The sequence below is a fragment of the Apiospora marii genome (assembly GCF_038362585.1).
Source record: "Apiospora marii strain CBS 49790 chromosome Unknown utg000011l_segment0_segment0, whole genome shotgun sequence".
Lineage (NCBI taxonomy): Eukaryota > Fungi > Ascomycota > Sordariomycetes > Amphisphaeriales > Apiosporaceae > Apiospora > Apiospora marii.
In genome coordinates, this window is record NW_027117382.1 from 818,450 (window position 1) to 834,405 (window position 15,956).

Sequence of the window (15,956 nt, forward strand, 5' to 3'; positions counted from 1 at the left end):
CAACTGGTCAAATACGAGTATTGAGAAGATAAATCGGTGATGATGCTCGGGATTGAGGCCCCGCGAAACTGAATTAGAGCTGATAGTGGTAAGTAGCAACGTGATGTTTTTGGTTGGTTAATTCCAGCCAATCCCGGCTCTGGAATCTCGAGGTTTTTGTTTAGTCAATCAGCTCGTCAGATCTGGGTAGGCGCGACGCCGCCGCCGCACGGCCTGGACTATCAAATACAACATTGAGCAGTAACGATCAAAGAACTTGCTTGTATTATCCACGCTCACCACCAGGAACCACATACGACAGTTTTTGAGTCCCAGAATCATCTATCAGTTCAAATGAATGATAATCTTGATGTTATTGGTGACAAGTATATTCAATATCCTCCGCACCTTCTTTCCAGTAAAATACTTGTCGCACGCGCGAGAGACTCGAAGCTTTTCATACCTGAGCTGAGGTCTACATGTACATAGCTTCTGTTGTGGGTTTGGGGGCCAAACAGGGGCACGGCAGGAACGGGGAACGGGCTAATAAAGTGCTGGTCAAGCGCGGCAACTCTATTATCAACATATGTATGTACACCAACATGTAGCCGATATAGGTAATCCAGCTGAGGAGCTGAACAGATAGACCCGACCACTGGCGGGATATAATTTCTTTTTCTTTTCTGCTTCTTTCTTCAATTACCCAGCTGACCAGCTGCATGCAGTGCTGTTTTTCCTGTCACGCGCAGATCAATGCATCGGGTTAGAGTCTCTCTTCTTGCTTATCTCCAGCTTCAACCCACACACACCCAAGCGAGCGGCCACCGACAGCGTTGACATGTGCTCCCCCTTATGCGGCGGCAGATGCGGCATGCCGCTTCGCTTTGCTTCCCAGTGGTGTACTCGCTCGCTCGCTCGCTGCAGATCCAATTGAACGGAACTCCTCCTCTATCGGCCGAGTCCCATTTTTGGGGAGATATGACCAACACGATTCAACCAACCAGCCCATCCAATTTGATGCTCGCCAACCAAAGCCTCTGACCGGAGGCCATGTAACACCCCAACCAAATGCACTGAAGCCGCCCGAGTTGGATCGTACAAGATAGAAAATCGCTTGCTTGGAAGAAGAGTAAAAATAGATTCGCAAAAATGTGTTGATAAGGAGAAACGTCTAATAGTAGTAGAAGTCGTCGTCGTCGTCTATTCCATTCATCTCGGTCTCGGCCCCTGCTGGACAGGCAGGACTCCGTCGGTTCAGAATGCAGTTCGACTCCCCAAAGCATTACTGTAGAGCTGGTCAGGCATCTTCCATTTTGATATGTTGGACAGGAGAGTTTCTCTCAACCTCTGGGGACCGCGGCCCGACCATCCAGTCCTGCATCGCGAGCCACTCGCTCCAGTTGGATTCGGCGCTGACAATCTCCTTTTCCGTCACGTTCTGTAGCGGCCGGAGGAAGGGGATGCTCTGGTCCTCCCCCATGTCGTAGTGTGATTTGACGTCGAGCCAGCTCGCGCTCTTGGCCGCGAACAGGTAGTTGCGGCGCTCCACCTCGTGCATAGGCCCGATGCCCAGCGCCCAGCTGTCGCCGAAGAAGCCGTGCAGCACCGCGGGGAAGTCGAACCCCGTTACCACCAAGCGCCGTATGTAGGGGTTGAGCGTCACGACGGCGGCGGGCTGGCCCCCGGGGACGGCATGGGCATGGGGAGCTTGCCCGCCGCCCGCGAAGTGGGCGACGGCATCGCCGAGGGCGAGCCGCCCCCGCCGCTCATTCGCGACGTGAGCACGGGGTTCTGTGTTTTCTGGAACGGGAGCTGGATGTTGATGAAGGCCGCCACGGCCTGGACGGGCGGGGAGTGCTGCGCGTGGTCCAGGAAGTAGCGGACGCAAGACTGGAAGTGCGGATACCACTCGAGGATGTCGAACTGGTTGTGGTTCTCTTCCATTGGGAAAAAGCTCGACGGAGGTATTTCCGGGCCGCCGCCCCGTGCCCCAGCAGCGGCCGATCCTGACGGCTGCGGCGAGGGTTGGGCCTGGGGGTAATGGAACATGGGAAACGAGGATGGCCCACCGCCTCCATGTGGATGAAAGGCCATGACTTAGTTCTTAGTCAATTTCGTGTTGAACGCTGGTTTTCTTTTCCCCGAGAGTCGGGCGGAGATAATCATCGAGGTCGAATGGGATATATGGGCATGTACTGGTAGGGTAGAATTCGGGGGCAACCGCGGCGAAGTTTAAAGAACAACCCGCACCGCGATAGTGTCTAATAACACTGGTTAGGTATGGGCTCTCTGCTCGTCGGGGTGGGCAAGTGGCCTAACCGAACGACAAGTGGCTGGAAAGTAGCTGTTTCCCAGGAACTAGGTTCGGCGGGAGCAGTAGTAGGTAGCGAGCGGCGTAGTAGTCAAGTATATATGTATCGCGAGCGTCTTAGCCGCATTGATTCGATCTTTGGTACGCCAAATCAGTGTCAAGCAAAAGCTGGCCTGACTCAGGTACGCCCAGTGGAGTTCTAGGTGTCGAGTAAGTAAGTGGAGAGGCGCGGCCGAGTCCTTTATTAAATACTCACGGGAGAAAGTGGCTGTTCCCGACGGTATAAGAGGGAAAGCTCCCGACGTTGGGAGGAGTTTACTCATGAATATACCAGGTACATGGACAACGGCGGAGGACTATTTCCGGGGGTAACGAAAACCGACGCGCATATAGTCTCGACAGATCGTGGCAAGTCAATATGTATACACGGATAGGGACTAGTCTCCAAGGGCAACACAAATAGAATAAACCTGGGAAGGAGGGAGAGAGAGAGAGAAAGGAAAAGAAGATGAATAAAAAAACAGGGCCACGATGATGGTTGGAAAGAAAGGCCGTCGGTGGTCTAGTAGCTGAATTTCAGATGAGCATCTGGGTTACTCTATTAGATAGAGGCCAGGTACAAAGATGTAGGTAGTGGTAGCTAGATCTGGCGCCACTCGAGGGAGCCGCGCCGCGCAACTAAAAGTAAGCTTGCTAGGAGGGCGGCAGTAGTATTAGCATGTAGGTTATTATTGTGGTAGTGGAGCAGCCGATCACGCTTGTGTGCCGAACAAACGAACATATTTCGGTACCTACAGTGATATGCGGCTATTTATTGGACGGAGGCAGCTGTGAGACGGAGAAGGAGGCTTCTAAGGGGAAGGGGAAGCCACCGTTCGGAGTGAGTTCACTGCGTACATACGGCTTGCCCCTGGTCGCAGCGTTGTAGGCTCGTGGAAGTAAAAGGTATGTAATACTGTGGGCTTGGGGGACCACTGTACCTGTCTACTTGTTTACTTATGGGAGGTACCAGACCCATTGGCAAGCAGGATGTCTGTCTGTCGGTATGCATCTTGTAATTGCTTCTTCTTAAATGATGCGGGCCAAACAGTTGACAAGTCTGCGGGTCATCGGGACGTGGCCTTAAGGATGTCATAGATTGCTGCATCTCGACATGAACCAGTCAAATTCCGCACAGGGATCATGACGGCCGGCTGGCGCAAATCAGTTCGTTCGCCTTGCAAACGGGGGGGGGAGCCGGGCCCAGACCGGGTTGTGGACGGGATACATGGCTAATACTAGGAATACTACCTTGGGCAGGGCAGAAGGGCAGGGTGGAGGTGAACATCAAACCTCCAAAATGGTCAAGGGTAGGTAAGACGACGACCAGAGAAAAAAAGACCGAGGAAAAGGAGCCAAGTCAGAATGCAGGTCAAGGTGAAAACCGGAGATGCAACGACGCAGAAATCAAGGCGAATAGGTTACCCTAACGAGCAGACGGTCATAATCGTAAAGAAATGGCGAGAATGCCTGCAAGCATCGACTATCTAGGAAAAGAGGGAGGGTACCGTACAGAAAGGGAACAGATTTGAAGGGTCCAAGAAGGCCAATTGGGGCCCTGGAGCGACCGGGGTAGGATGCAGGTCGGAGCAACAACTGCGTCTTCCTGGCCCGGCCAAAATTCACAGCTGTCACGTCACGACACGACTCTTTTTGCTGCTTCCTTTTTTCAGGGTCCTGTGTACATAACTAATCATGATGTCGCTTGTCAACCTTTCACTTTGTGGTGTAAGTATATGTTCGATGACTGCATGTGGTTGCAGTGCTTGGTGCTTGGCTACCATATCACGCAACGCAACCTCACTACCGTAGGTGCATACGCTAGGTAGGCGCATACTAGACTTGTTCCTTCCGCGGTGCCCACTGCTCCAGTGCTCAAGTGTGTTTGAGTACGGAAAGTACCACTTCCCAAAAGTCCCCCCTAGTGCTCTGGCCCACTCCAATTGGCCTAGAATTTGGTGATGGATGTCAATTGGACCGCAGATCGCACAAGGTCTCTTCCCAAAATGACCAGGCTCGCTGCTCGGATTCCAGGCCCAGGCAGAAGCGACATCAATAAGACTTCGGAAACTAATTAGATTTAGTACCAATATATACTAAAAGTTAAATATTTTAATAATTTACTACCGGTTACGAAGATTTTTAAATTATATAGCAAAATATATAATATTATAAGGAATTATTTAATAAATAATATATAATTTTCTTTTATTTTTTTTTAAGTTAGAATTGTTAATACGATATACTTCGAATTAAAGGATATTTAAAGCGTATTTCTTAATTCATTCCGCTTTCCTTTTTAAATTTAATAATACCTCTTAATCGATTTTAATTAAATTAAAATTAATAAATATTATATTTAAATATTATTAAAATAATATAATTATTTTTTCGATTTTTTTTTATTGCCGTTATATTTTTTAACGTACGCGCGAAGGTCGAGCATTTTAGTGGTAAAATTGGCGTTTCCGGAGTTTTGCTGAGGCCACTTCTGGCCCAGGTAGCAGCAGGCTTGATGAGAGTGAGATCTCTTGTGCAATGGTTGCTTCCCGGGATCTGGCCTTGACCGATTCCCATCGTATTCCTATGGCAATTGAAACCCATCAGCCGATTCTTATGTCATCACCGCGGTGGGTATTTGATTTATCTGCTTGTCCGCGCAAAACAGGTTAATCGACACCACGAATTCGGTCTTTTCTCACATCGCGGCAGCGGTATGTCTGTACATGTAAGTTTGATACATAACATACAGCCAGCCACGCTGCAATTCGATGAATAATTCAAAGACATTCGGGCCTGGTCGAAGCATTCTCGAACATTGTCTCCGCCCATTCTATTGGATCCGACCCATCGCCATGCCTACGTACACAGCCCTCTCCAGCAGCTCGGCATGTCTGTGGCGGCTGCCTATGTTGGTAGTCAGGGTGCATGCGGTAAGTATGGGTAGCATTGGCCCTACGTGTGGGACTTTTTAGACAATGCCGAAATGCTCAAGTTGTCCAATGAGGCAGGCTCGCGGCGGCACCGTTGCTCGAGCGGGCTAATGTGAAGAGCAAATGTCTCACTCTGAAAGCATCATTTGGGCAACCCGATACGTCAAGGGGCGCCCGCCTTTGTCAGACACACAAACACAGCGAACAACATAGACCTCGGCACAGCTGAGTTCGGGGTAAGGCGGCGACGAGGGGGGTAGCAGCCCAGAGTTCTGTCAGCGGCCGACAGGCCCGCACCGAATCTCCCAATGCTTCTTTTTCATTTGTTTATTTTTCCGATCTGGCGTCGGGCGAATCGAGGGCCTACGTTCCGGTTTTTGCTCAGGACAGGTTCTAGTTGCACACTATTGAGCAGTAGTCGAGATCCCATCTCGGCACATTTGTACCACTCAGAGGGACGATCTCCCTTAGCGGCCTCCCATTCGCCATCGGTGCCATGCCCGCCGTGTTTCTGCACACTGCACAAGCTCTGGAGGGGGGCCGCACCAAGATCCGCACCCACAGGGATCACCAAGGACCCTGAATACTAAGAAGGCAGCCACCCGGTAGCACGAAAGCGTGATCGTGGGTTGATGGTGATGTATCGGCCTCAAAAAGGGAGTCGTCGTTGGTTGCAGCCCGCAATGGTGCGACCTGGGGATCCAAAACGAGGCTCAGGAATTGTCAGATCCTCCACTGCCATGGCCTAGACGCACGCACGCACGCCGGACATCGCCATGCGTCCTTACAAGACCCGAAGCTGGGGGGGGGCTGGTGATAACGCCGCCGATTAGCGACGTTGCTCAGCATTCCGCACCTCCCTCCCACCCACCTTGGTCTCGAAACTCGATATGCCCATGCGTGTTTTGCATTTCTGGTGATGTTGAAGAATCATCATGCCGACAACAACCAAGACATGCAGTATGCAAGTAGGTATGCTGCTAGAGCGCCCGAGCGCATTCGGGAAAATACGCACGTGTTGCGGACCCATTCCGGGTGGAGGCTATATAGCGTGATGCGATGTTCTTTCGGTGGCCAGACTTCTTCCACCGTTGCAGCGAGCTTCTGTCTGAAGCATTTGCACCTGTCATTCAGTTATGCATGTCGGGAGGCTCCCCTTGCGGAAACCCCCAAGTGGGAATTTAGGGAAAGAAGCCTCGTGGGCTGTGCTGGGGAAAAAGTCCACCATCCCACCATTGCCCACCTTGCCTGCCACTCGGCCTGTTCGGAAAGCAGCTTGGTTAGTACATGTTGCCCGCCCAAAACCCCGAACCAGATCTTGGGGATACTACTAGCTTGTTAGTGCCCGCGGCAACACTCCAACACTCCTGCATAGGCGACCCTATCTGTCTCATTCTTGTATCACGCGGAGGGGGAAAGGCCTTAAATTTGCTGTCCTTTGGCAATGCTGTAAGAGCGAAAACCTCTCTATGCGGCAGCCTCGGGCAGCGTATCCTGTACCCGCTACCCGGCCTTTCGGGCAAATTCACTCACGACCATCACCCATGGCTGCTGCAACACATTAGCAACTGCCGAAGTGGCAAGACGCCGTCTGCTGTTGCTGACTGAGATGAATTGTGAAAATAGCCACGCCGACATCGCCGGGTGCCCTTTTGGGATGGGGTAGCAAGTACATACGTACACAATATCGGCCACAAGGCGGGGAGACTGACGAAGGTGCAACACACAACCCCAACGGCGCCAAATTGCGAGAGACTCGTTTCGTGTCACGTAGGAAAGCGTGGTGTGTTGACACGCCACCTCGATAGGGCTTAGCTCTTGAGGAAAACAGGTATTTGAGACAAATCTAACAATGACAGAGCTTGTCAGCTACACATGGGCAGATCGTATATATCGAGGATCGACGGTTGTGCATGATGCTGGTTGCTGTTCGGCATGCGAACCGTTCGTGCAATATCACTGCGACCCCTGGAAGAACATTCAGCACACCCATTCTCAAACAGCATCCGGCAAAATGACGGGCCTGGGCATGGCCTGGGACCTGGCCGAAATGGGCGAGCAGCATATCAACAGCGTTGCAGCGGGAGGTTCAAAACAGGGGATAGAGCCGCCTTCCGCAAATGCAACTGCAACTGTGCCCCCGGCCGATCTGGGAAGGGCAGCTGGGGTATTGTTAATCGAGGCGCTCAGCAGCGCAGGATGACGCCTCAGCCTCACTCGCTGATCCCCCCTCGGACACTTGCCCGAGTTCGATTCGCTCAGACCACTGGCCCGGGGGTGGTGGACGGATTGGGGACCCTGGCTCCTCTGACTATAGGGAAATTGGGAGCACCAAGCAAGCAAAAGCAAGCTAAACTCGAGTATAGGCTCTTCCGTCATTGGATAAGACCGTTAATCCTCCCCCAGGCTAGGTACTTACACCCACTTAAGTGGTGATCTGCAGAGCCGTAGCTTTGGTAACCTCTTGTCAAAGAGTCTGCTGGGCCAAGGGCGACAGACGCGCGTCAATCCAGAGCAGTGAAGCGAATCTGTGTGCAACCTTCGAGATTGTTGAATTTGAGCAATGCTGCGTGCGTCGCGCCACTCGAGCATATCAACATCTCTGCGACTGGGCCTAGCAAGTTTGAGATTTGCCCCATCAAGCCGACACGGCCGACCCGGTGGTGAGGAATGTGGGGGATGTGGTATGTTATCCACTCGGTCCAGAGCACACGATCGGGGAAGCTCTTCTGCAATATCCATCACACACTCATTGCTGTTGCCTTCCAGATAAATTATTGTCTTCACGATGTCAAACGCAGGCTGTCGCACCCCCTCTTGCCCCGCGCGCGTGCTTGACGAACTTTGCGTTACATGAGGGGCACCACGCACATCAGGGTTGCATCGGCAGGGCGGTCCAGAGAATCGGTAACTGGACGAAGGATTCCGAATGCAGGCAGGCGCTACATCACATTACATTACTACTACATACATCCTAATTCTTCGTGGGTTACTTTGGATGGGATGAATATGCAAAATGCCACTCAAAATGCAACGGCATTTCTCACCTTATGCCTGTATATGTATGCACATTGCACATACGTACATAATCAGGGACTGACTTGCATGCGTGCATCACTATGTAGTAGATCGGCATCAGATCATTGTATAATGCGGCGGCATATACGAAGACACACAAAACCCAAATGGATGGGTAGCGTTACGGTTTGGGACGGTCTGTAAAAGCGGTTATGATCTACATGTGCAATGATGCGAACGCCTTATTTGTCTCGTTCTAGGCCATAGGGGTAGGATGTTGTGTGTAAGTGTGTGTAAAGATTCCATGTAGTCAACTTGGGAAGGAGGGGGGCCGGCTTGCCGGGTGGGTGGCCAGAACGAACGATGTCTTTTTTTTCCTCCCCCATCCATGCGGGTGACGTGCCGCGCTTTATGAAACCGTCACCAAGTCCCTTCCTTTCTTCCATTCCTGCATCCCGCCCTGGAAAACCAAATATCCTGCAAGTCGCCGCATCACACACGCCAGCGTCGCATGGTGTCAGTTTCGGAGAAGCGTGTGCAGCAGCAGCAGCAGTATTGCCCCCTTTCGCCCTGACTAGATTGGCACTAGACCGGCGCAGATGAAGGAAGCAAGCCCACACTGCAAGCCTTTGGGCCGCCGCTCGTTTTGGTCGAAGCCACCACAAGCAGAGTTTATACTTTCGTCCTTAGTCAGATTGCTTGCGTCGAACCGGGTCGTAAATGCTCTAGAGCTAGGGCTTCGTTGAGTAAGTTCTTGGCCGGCAGGCTGCTGTGGAAAGTGTGTCCAAGTTCTTGCAGGACGCTGTCTTTTTCCAGAAACCACGATGGAAGGAGGAGGGGGGAGGAGGGAAAGCCGTTGAAGGAGTAATTCAAATTGGACTGGCGTGTTGTGTGTGGCGGTGGCTCGGTCAGGCAGCTCTCTCATTCTTTTTACACGATGACGGCCATGCTTCTCGCATCTTGTTGTCGGTATCGAGATCCATGGCCGTGGTGAAAGCAGCTCTGGTTGCTCGCATTTGCGAAATCATCTCCTGGCACGGGTAGAATATCACAGTTTCAGGCAGGCGGCTCGTTCGTCTTGTTTACCGGGGACTTTCGGTCGGTGGCACTGTTTACAAGAGAAACCGACCCGACGATACGAGAATATACTATGGCGTACAGAGTGGGTTTAACATTGTTGTTGTCGCTGCTGCTGTGGATGGTTTGGTAGCCTTCTAGCCATGATCATGGCGGAATTTGATATTAGTAACAACCCGCGTGGTCGAGTTGCCGCTAGAGCGTTGCAAATCTCCCAGCAGGTTCTTGGCGGAATCAACCGCGCGAAACCTTCGTGGTGTTATGGGAAGGGCTTGGGCCGCAGATTAAGGAGAACAGATATCGAACTTGGATTGATGGGAATCAAATCTAGTCCCACCTAGCCCGGATCGTGAGAGTGTGCGTAATAACAATAAAAGTACTTTTGTCACAAGCACGCAACCCAAGTGAAAGAAAGGATGCCTCCTCGCCCGTCCTTCGCTGGTGTCCGGCCCTCGCGAAATACTCTCGTTCAAGTTTCTTTTGTTGTTTTCTTTTCTCCCGTTCGACCATGTCAGGTATCCAACAGGGCAGTCATCCAGTATGAAGCGGGCAGCTCTCGTCGGCGCAGCAGCAGCAGCAGCAACCGTATCCACCGCCAACGCCGAATGGTTCAGGGGAGGCAGCAGCAGTAACAGGCCGCAATGGGAGCCGGCAAGAGCGACGGCCACCAGCTTCAGCTCCAAAGCTGCGAACGCGTTGGGATGGACGCCGAAGCCTACCCCGGGCCCTGCCGAGGCCATTCTCAGGCACGAGTTGATGAAGCGGGAAGGGACGAGTACCTGTGGCTATTTCGTGGGAACCACATCGCGTAAGTCAGAAGGCCCAACGTCAATGCTCACTTACCACGAGCCTGACAGTTCTATGATGTAGCCTCAGCCGCCATAGTCTGCTCCGGCAGCTCGCAATGTATCATCAACAACAGCAACAAGGCAATGGGATGTTGCAGCTCCAGCAACATACAAGCCTGCAACGTTGCCACAGCCTGTATTGAGTCTAGCGACGCTGCGACCATATCCGCGGCGGCCGCGACCTACACGTTACTCTGCCAGGCGTCGGCGGCCCCCAGCTGCGTCACGTATACCTACGCGTCCGACTCGCCCTATTCCGGGTTCCGGGCGTTCGCGTGTGGGTCGAAGAGGGAAGTCTTGACGGTGGCATACACCGCGCCCGGCGCACCAACCACAGACATCACGAGCACCGCCGGCGCGACGACGACGACGACGTCGTCGGAAGCGCCCCAGAACTCATTGCCGTCGGCGGGAGGTAACGAACCACCGATCACGATCACTTCCTCCACGAAGTCCCAGCCACCCAGTGCTAATCCTTCTTCAGCTGGCTCGCCCACGACCAACGCCGGGTCTGCTGGCAGCACCTCGTCGCCTGCACCAACCAACCAGAACAACAGCAACAACAACACGCCCACGATTCTCGCCGGGGTTATCGGAGGCGTCGGCGGGCTCGTCATCATCCTGGCGGGCTTGCTCTCTTCCATATTCTATGCCAGGAAGAAGAAGAAAGAAAACAACAACCCCAAGAACCGGCCGCCCATCGAAAAGATCAAGCGGCCCTACATGCCCGCGGCGTTTCCCAACTCGTTCGACTACATCGCGGCCTACCGAGAGGCGAGGATGTCTCGCCGGCAGTCGGGTCGGCCGCAGTCGGGCTTCTCGCGCCAGCGACAGTCCTTCGTGCGGTCGTTCCAGCGGCGCTCTTCCATGCTGCCGTTCTGGCGACAGTCCCAACAACAGCAACACCAACAGAATCAACCGCCTCAGCAGACACAATTTCCCCAGGGACTAGCGGGCCTCCCGCCGAGAAGGTCGGAAGACCGCCGGATCCTCAACTCGTCACGCTTTCCCTTGCCGCCCGTCCCGAAGCCCCCGCGGACCGTCCGCGACATCCGGCAGGAGGAGTTCGACTTCGGCACGCGCCAGTCGCCGACCTTTAGCGTCCCCGTCAATCGCAACAACCGAGGGGTGGGACCAGTGCCGGCGTCGGCCACGACGAGAGCGGGCTCCTCCCTCACGAGGCAGCCCTTCACGCATCTGGAGTCGGGCAGTACCAGCACCCTCCCCCGACCGAGCAGCATGTCGGTAGAGACGTCGCCGCGCCGCCGCAATGGCGGCGCCGGAGGAGGGGGGATAGGAGGAGAAGCAAGAGACAGCGGCGGCGCTCTCGACATCAGGCCGCCGAGCGCGCACACCGACTTGGACTCGAGGTTCACGCCGCCCTTCATCAGCCCGCCGGCTGGGCTCCGCAGTCCCACCAACGACAACATCGGCATCGCCACCGTCCTTGCTCCGGCGCCCGCCCGTACCGGCGGCGGCAGAGGCGTCAGCGACCGCGTGGTGTCGACGACGGGCGCGACGGCGGGATCGATGAGCCAGCACAACTCGCGCGCACTGCCATCTCCGCGGTCACCGCGCGCGCAGCAGTACGTGCTGTATAACCCGAAATACGGACGGCCGGTCGGTCATCTCAACAAGATGCAATAAAGGATCGATCATTGGCTTGGGGATTGAAAGACACCAGAGGAGGGGACGACCACATCATGATTTCCTTATGTTGACATATTTTTAGACATGTAATAGTGAACTTATGTAATGTCCATTTGTAGTTTTAAAACAGATTAGAGTATACCCATCCATCCTGTCGAGCTTTCGGGGGATGATATAAATTGATATGGAGAAATTCATCCAAGCTGCAAGCGTCTTATAGTTTGGGGAACCCCACCTGTATTCTCACTAAGTCGAACCACTTTTACTTCATAGTCCGGTTGTGAGTCGTTCTATCCCGACGTCTGATTTGGTCTTCAAGCTTTACCTTCGTGATCCTCAACAACCACTGATTTAGTCTACCTAGTCATATACATATACGTCGATTTCCAATATGGCCAGCTTACCGCCGCTCTCGGAAAACTACGCCACGGGTCTCCGTCTGATGGACGAGGCGCATGCGCAGGATCCGAAGCGGACCTCCTCATCTGCCGCGGGCACTCAAGAAGAGGACCTCCCTTACGAGCTCCACTACGCTCGTAAGATGACAAAATGGCTGGGCGCACGCTGCCCCGACGCCTCGCCCACCTTGCAGCTGGCTTGCCGGGCGCAACACTTCCAGAGGTGAGTATCAGACAAGCCAACCCCCGGAGCATCCTTTGAATGAATTTCTGGCTGGATGATGCTTTGCCGAATGGATGAGCAAAGGGGCCCTTTAAAGGTGATGATGCTGATGATTATTGTTACACATGTAGATGGCAAATCCCGCGGGACTCGTACCCCATGACCCGCCCAGGCTACCTGTCCTGGCGGGCCAAGCAGAAGTCGCAAGCCGCCGCGCAGGTGGCCGAGCTGCTGCAGGGCCCGGGCGTGCAGCCGCCGCTGCCGGAGGCCGAGGTGGAGCGGGTGGCGGCGCTGATCCGCAAGGAGAACCTCAAGGGCGACGAGGAGACGCAGGTGCTCGAGGACGTGGCCTGCCTGGTCTTCCTCGACGACCAGTTCGACGCCTTCGAGCAGAAGGATGACATCGACGAGGACAAGATCGTCGGCATCCTGCGCAAGACCTGGGGCAAGATGAGCCCCCGCGGCCAGGAGCTGGCGCTGGCTATGCAGCATAGCGAGCGGGCCAAGGTGCTGCTCGGGAAGGCGTTGCAGGGATAGGGCTGTTGATGGGTATGGCAGGTCCATCAAGTTCAAGGGATACGACATGAGTTCACAGTACCTCACCAGCTCTAACAGACAAGAAGCAGTCTCACATAAAGCGCCTTATGGAAATGAAGTACTTATAGAGATTTTTAGATTACCTCTCAAAGACCAGAACGGATGAGGGTTGGATACAAAGACGAAAACGTCGCATTTCAAACTATGGCGATCGCAAAAGCCATGTCGGTTTATCTAGAAAGGTTACTACAAAGTAACTAGGACCTCACCCAACCAGTCATGTGCCTAGTGATTCCCTATTGCCCGCCATCTTCCGAAAGAAACCCGTTGCTTCAGCACGCCATGTGGAAATAGAAAGCAGGATGAGCCATCCTGCTGGCATGACAGTGGTTCGAGGCCCCTATCCTTAGGGGAGGTTGGGGTCTACAGCGGCATTACCTTGCCTCATAACCGCCTATAGCTCTGGTGAACAAGGCCCTGAGGAAGACACTCCCCCTCCCAGGCGACCCGGGATTCTGCCACAGCTATCAACGTGGGCGGTGACGAGATAGGAGACACTTGAATAGAAGTAAGCGTAGGTACTTCTAGTAGAGCTTGTGCACATGCCCTGAACACATGGCAATCTGACCTTGCACCGCCATTGCTCTTGGTTGAACCAATCCCAACTTGACACTCGCCGCCAAAGAAAAAAGTCCAGTTACACTGTGTGAACTCGCTTCTTGTTTGAGCAAATCGCCGACCCAGCCCTCGCTTCATCAAATTGCTGAAACAGGGAAAACGGGAGACGATGTGGTCTGTTCGTGAGGGCTCGAAAGGTGTGTCGGACGGGCAGCATGAAGACCCTGGGGTCACTCCCTGCGGTCTTCAAGTCCCGTCGTCGATGCCACCGCTTGAGGCTACGGCTGGTATCGCCGATCATATCGGCGCTGCAAGCGCAGCCGCCCAGCGGCCAGCCCTCAAGCCAGCCCTAAAACGGGCCTCATCGTCGCCCCGTCGACGACAGAATCAAGTGGTGCATTTCACCCCACGCTCTGATCAGACACCAGACAATTTCCCCATCACTCCAAACACCAACTGGAGCACTTGGGTCTGGCCAGACTACTCTTCCCCATCCTACCAGGACCCGAACCAGGACAGCCATTCGAGCTACACGATCTCGCAACCCCAGATCCACAGCAACAGTAACCACAGCGGTGGTAACGCCAGTGGCAGTTCGCAGCAGACCTACCACCAACAACAAGCTCTCATGATGCACTACCCGCCTAACTTCAACCCCCAGACGCCTCCTCAGCAGACGGCGGGTTACTACTCCACTCCCTCCCCTCCCAGTACCACGCCCCAGCAGCAGCGGCAACCCACCCAGTACCCGCAGTACGGCCAGCCGCAGTCGGCCATGATGTCTGGACGTGGTCCTCCTGGCCCTCCTCCCCAGCAGCAGTATCCCCATCAGCCTCCCATGATGATGCCGCCCCAGCAGAACATGATGCACATGAGCGGCAACCCCATGCAGGCTTGGTATAATTCGATCCCTGAGCCCAGAATGGGCCCCTTCCAGCCTCCCATTCCGCTCATGCGCGGCACCCAGTTCATGCCTGGCCTCAGTTCTATGCATCCTGTAAGTTGTTTCTGATTTTCTTTTCTTTCTCCATCTGATCTCATGATCATCATGGATCTTTTGCGCTTCACATTTCTCACATTTGATTTCTCTTTATTCTTGTTCCTTCACCCTTCTCTCACCACCCATGCCCCTCCATTATTCACCTACCATCATCTTCAAGGCCGTTTCCCAACGATGATACTTCCCAAAGGAACAAAAACAACAAAAGTAAAAAAGAAATTATGTTGATAATCGCTAACCCTCCATAAATCAGGTCGAAGCCCAGTACATGATGTACATCGCCACCAAGCGCTGGCAGGCCTCGCCCATGGCCCAGACGACCTTCCCCAACTTCGCCGCCATGCCGCTGCCTCGGCTGAGCATCAAGGAGCGCAACGAGATGGAGGGTCTCCGCGAGTGCTTCGACCTCGGCCGCTTCCCCGGCGACACGCAGGACCAGGAGTCGCCGGCCAAGAACCCGTTTGTTGGCAACGGCTACAACCACGGCCAGGGCAACAACAACGCTGCCCCTCCTCCTGCTGCCGGTGGTAACAACAACCATTGCTGCGGTCACCATTGTTGCGGAAACCATGCCGCTGCCGGCCCTTCCAACGGCAATAACCACAACAACGGCAACCCTCAACCCGCAACCGCCCCCGACGCCTCAGACAGCGGCTCCTCCTCCTCCGCATCTTCCAGCAGCTCCGAGTCCGACTCCGAGCCCGAAGACCCCGCCGTCCGCCGCCACAAAGACTGGGTCGACCACGCCTGGTTCGACATCTTCGGCACCCTGTACCCGCCGCGCCGCCGCTTCACCGCGGACCAGTTCTGGAGCCGCCGCGACTGCCGCATCCTGGCCATCATGGAGACCAAGTACGAGGGCGTCAAGTGGGCCGAGTTCTCGGCCCAGTTCTGCAACGCCACGGGACGCTACGTGCCCCCCGAGTACATCCAGTACAAGATGGAGCACGACGGCGAGCCCATCGGCAGCGATGACGACGAGGACGAGTCGGACGATGACGACGAGTTTGCTGAGTCTTCTTCGTCTTCTTCTGCTTCTTCGGCCGAGTAGGAGGGGAGGGGGGAAACGAATGGACAGCTAGCTGGATGGATATCCTTATGTTCGCGCTTGGCTTCCTGCCTACCTACCTACGTTGGACGAGATGTTTTGGAGCACCTTAGGTCATTTGGTCATCATAGACGACGACTCTTTCGGCCTACAATCTCCGCAAGTTCTCTCAGTCACAGCGTGGTCTGTCTGTACCATCACCCAGTCGACGATTTCCTACCAAGAGACAGAGAGTCTGGTCTTGGTCTTTGGGGAGTCGGATCGATTTGTACTGTAC

At 54.2% G+C, this 15,956-nt stretch overlaps 6 protein-coding genes across 6 annotated transcripts; 4 read left to right on the forward strand and 2 right to left on the reverse strand.

Moving 5' to 3' along the window:
- Positions 1-1,276: 1,276 nt before the first annotated feature.
- On the reverse strand, positions 1,277-1,537 carry PG985_013325 (uncharacterized protein; the record flags this gene model as incomplete). Its single annotated transcript, XM_066833091.1, has 1 exon — positions 1,277-1,537. One exon carries the CDS (start codon positions 1,535-1,537, stop codon positions 1,277-1,279), a length of 261 nt encoding a protein of 86 aa, XP_066677831.1.
- Positions 1,538-1,638: 101 nt separating this feature from the next.
- On the reverse strand, positions 1,639-2,073 carry PG985_013326 (uncharacterized protein; the record flags this gene model as incomplete). Its single annotated transcript, XM_066833092.1, has 1 exon — positions 1,639-2,073. The coding sequence occupies one exon, from the start codon at positions 2,071-2,073 to the stop codon at positions 1,639-1,641; it is 435 nt and encodes a 144-aa protein (XP_066677832.1).
- Positions 2,074-7,276: 5,203 nt separating this feature from the next.
- PG985_013327 (uncharacterized protein) lies at positions 7,277-7,465 on the forward strand (the record flags this gene model as incomplete). Its single annotated transcript, XM_066833093.1, has 1 exon — positions 7,277-7,465. One exon carries the CDS (start codon positions 7,277-7,279, stop codon positions 7,463-7,465), a length of 189 nt encoding a protein of 62 aa, XP_066677833.1.
- A 2,432-nt stretch (positions 7,466-9,897) lies between these two features.
- PG985_013328 (yip1 domain-containing protein) lies at positions 9,898-11,852 on the forward strand (the record flags this gene model as incomplete). The annotated part of the gene is made up of 2 exons (XM_066833094.1): positions 9,898-10,165; positions 10,228-11,852. The coding sequence occupies 2 exons, from the start codon at positions 9,898-9,900 to the stop codon at positions 11,850-11,852; spliced, it is 1,893 nt and encodes a 630-aa protein (XP_066677834.1).
- A 394-nt stretch (positions 11,853-12,246) lies between these two features.
- On the forward strand, positions 12,247-13,013 carry PG985_013329 (uncharacterized protein; the record flags this gene model as incomplete). Its single annotated transcript, XM_066833095.1, has 2 exons — positions 12,247-12,476; positions 12,608-13,013. 2 exons carry the CDS (start codon positions 12,247-12,249, stop codon positions 13,011-13,013), a joined length of 636 nt encoding a protein of 211 aa, XP_066677835.1.
- Positions 13,014-13,800: 787 nt separating this feature from the next.
- PG985_013330 (uncharacterized protein) lies at positions 13,801-15,682 on the forward strand (the record flags this gene model as incomplete). The annotated part of the gene is made up of 2 exons (XM_066833096.1): positions 13,801-14,628; positions 14,885-15,682. 2 exons carry the CDS (start codon positions 13,801-13,803, stop codon positions 15,680-15,682), a joined length of 1,626 nt encoding a protein of 541 aa, XP_066677836.1.
- Between the last annotated feature and the right edge of the window lie 274 nt (positions 15,683-15,956).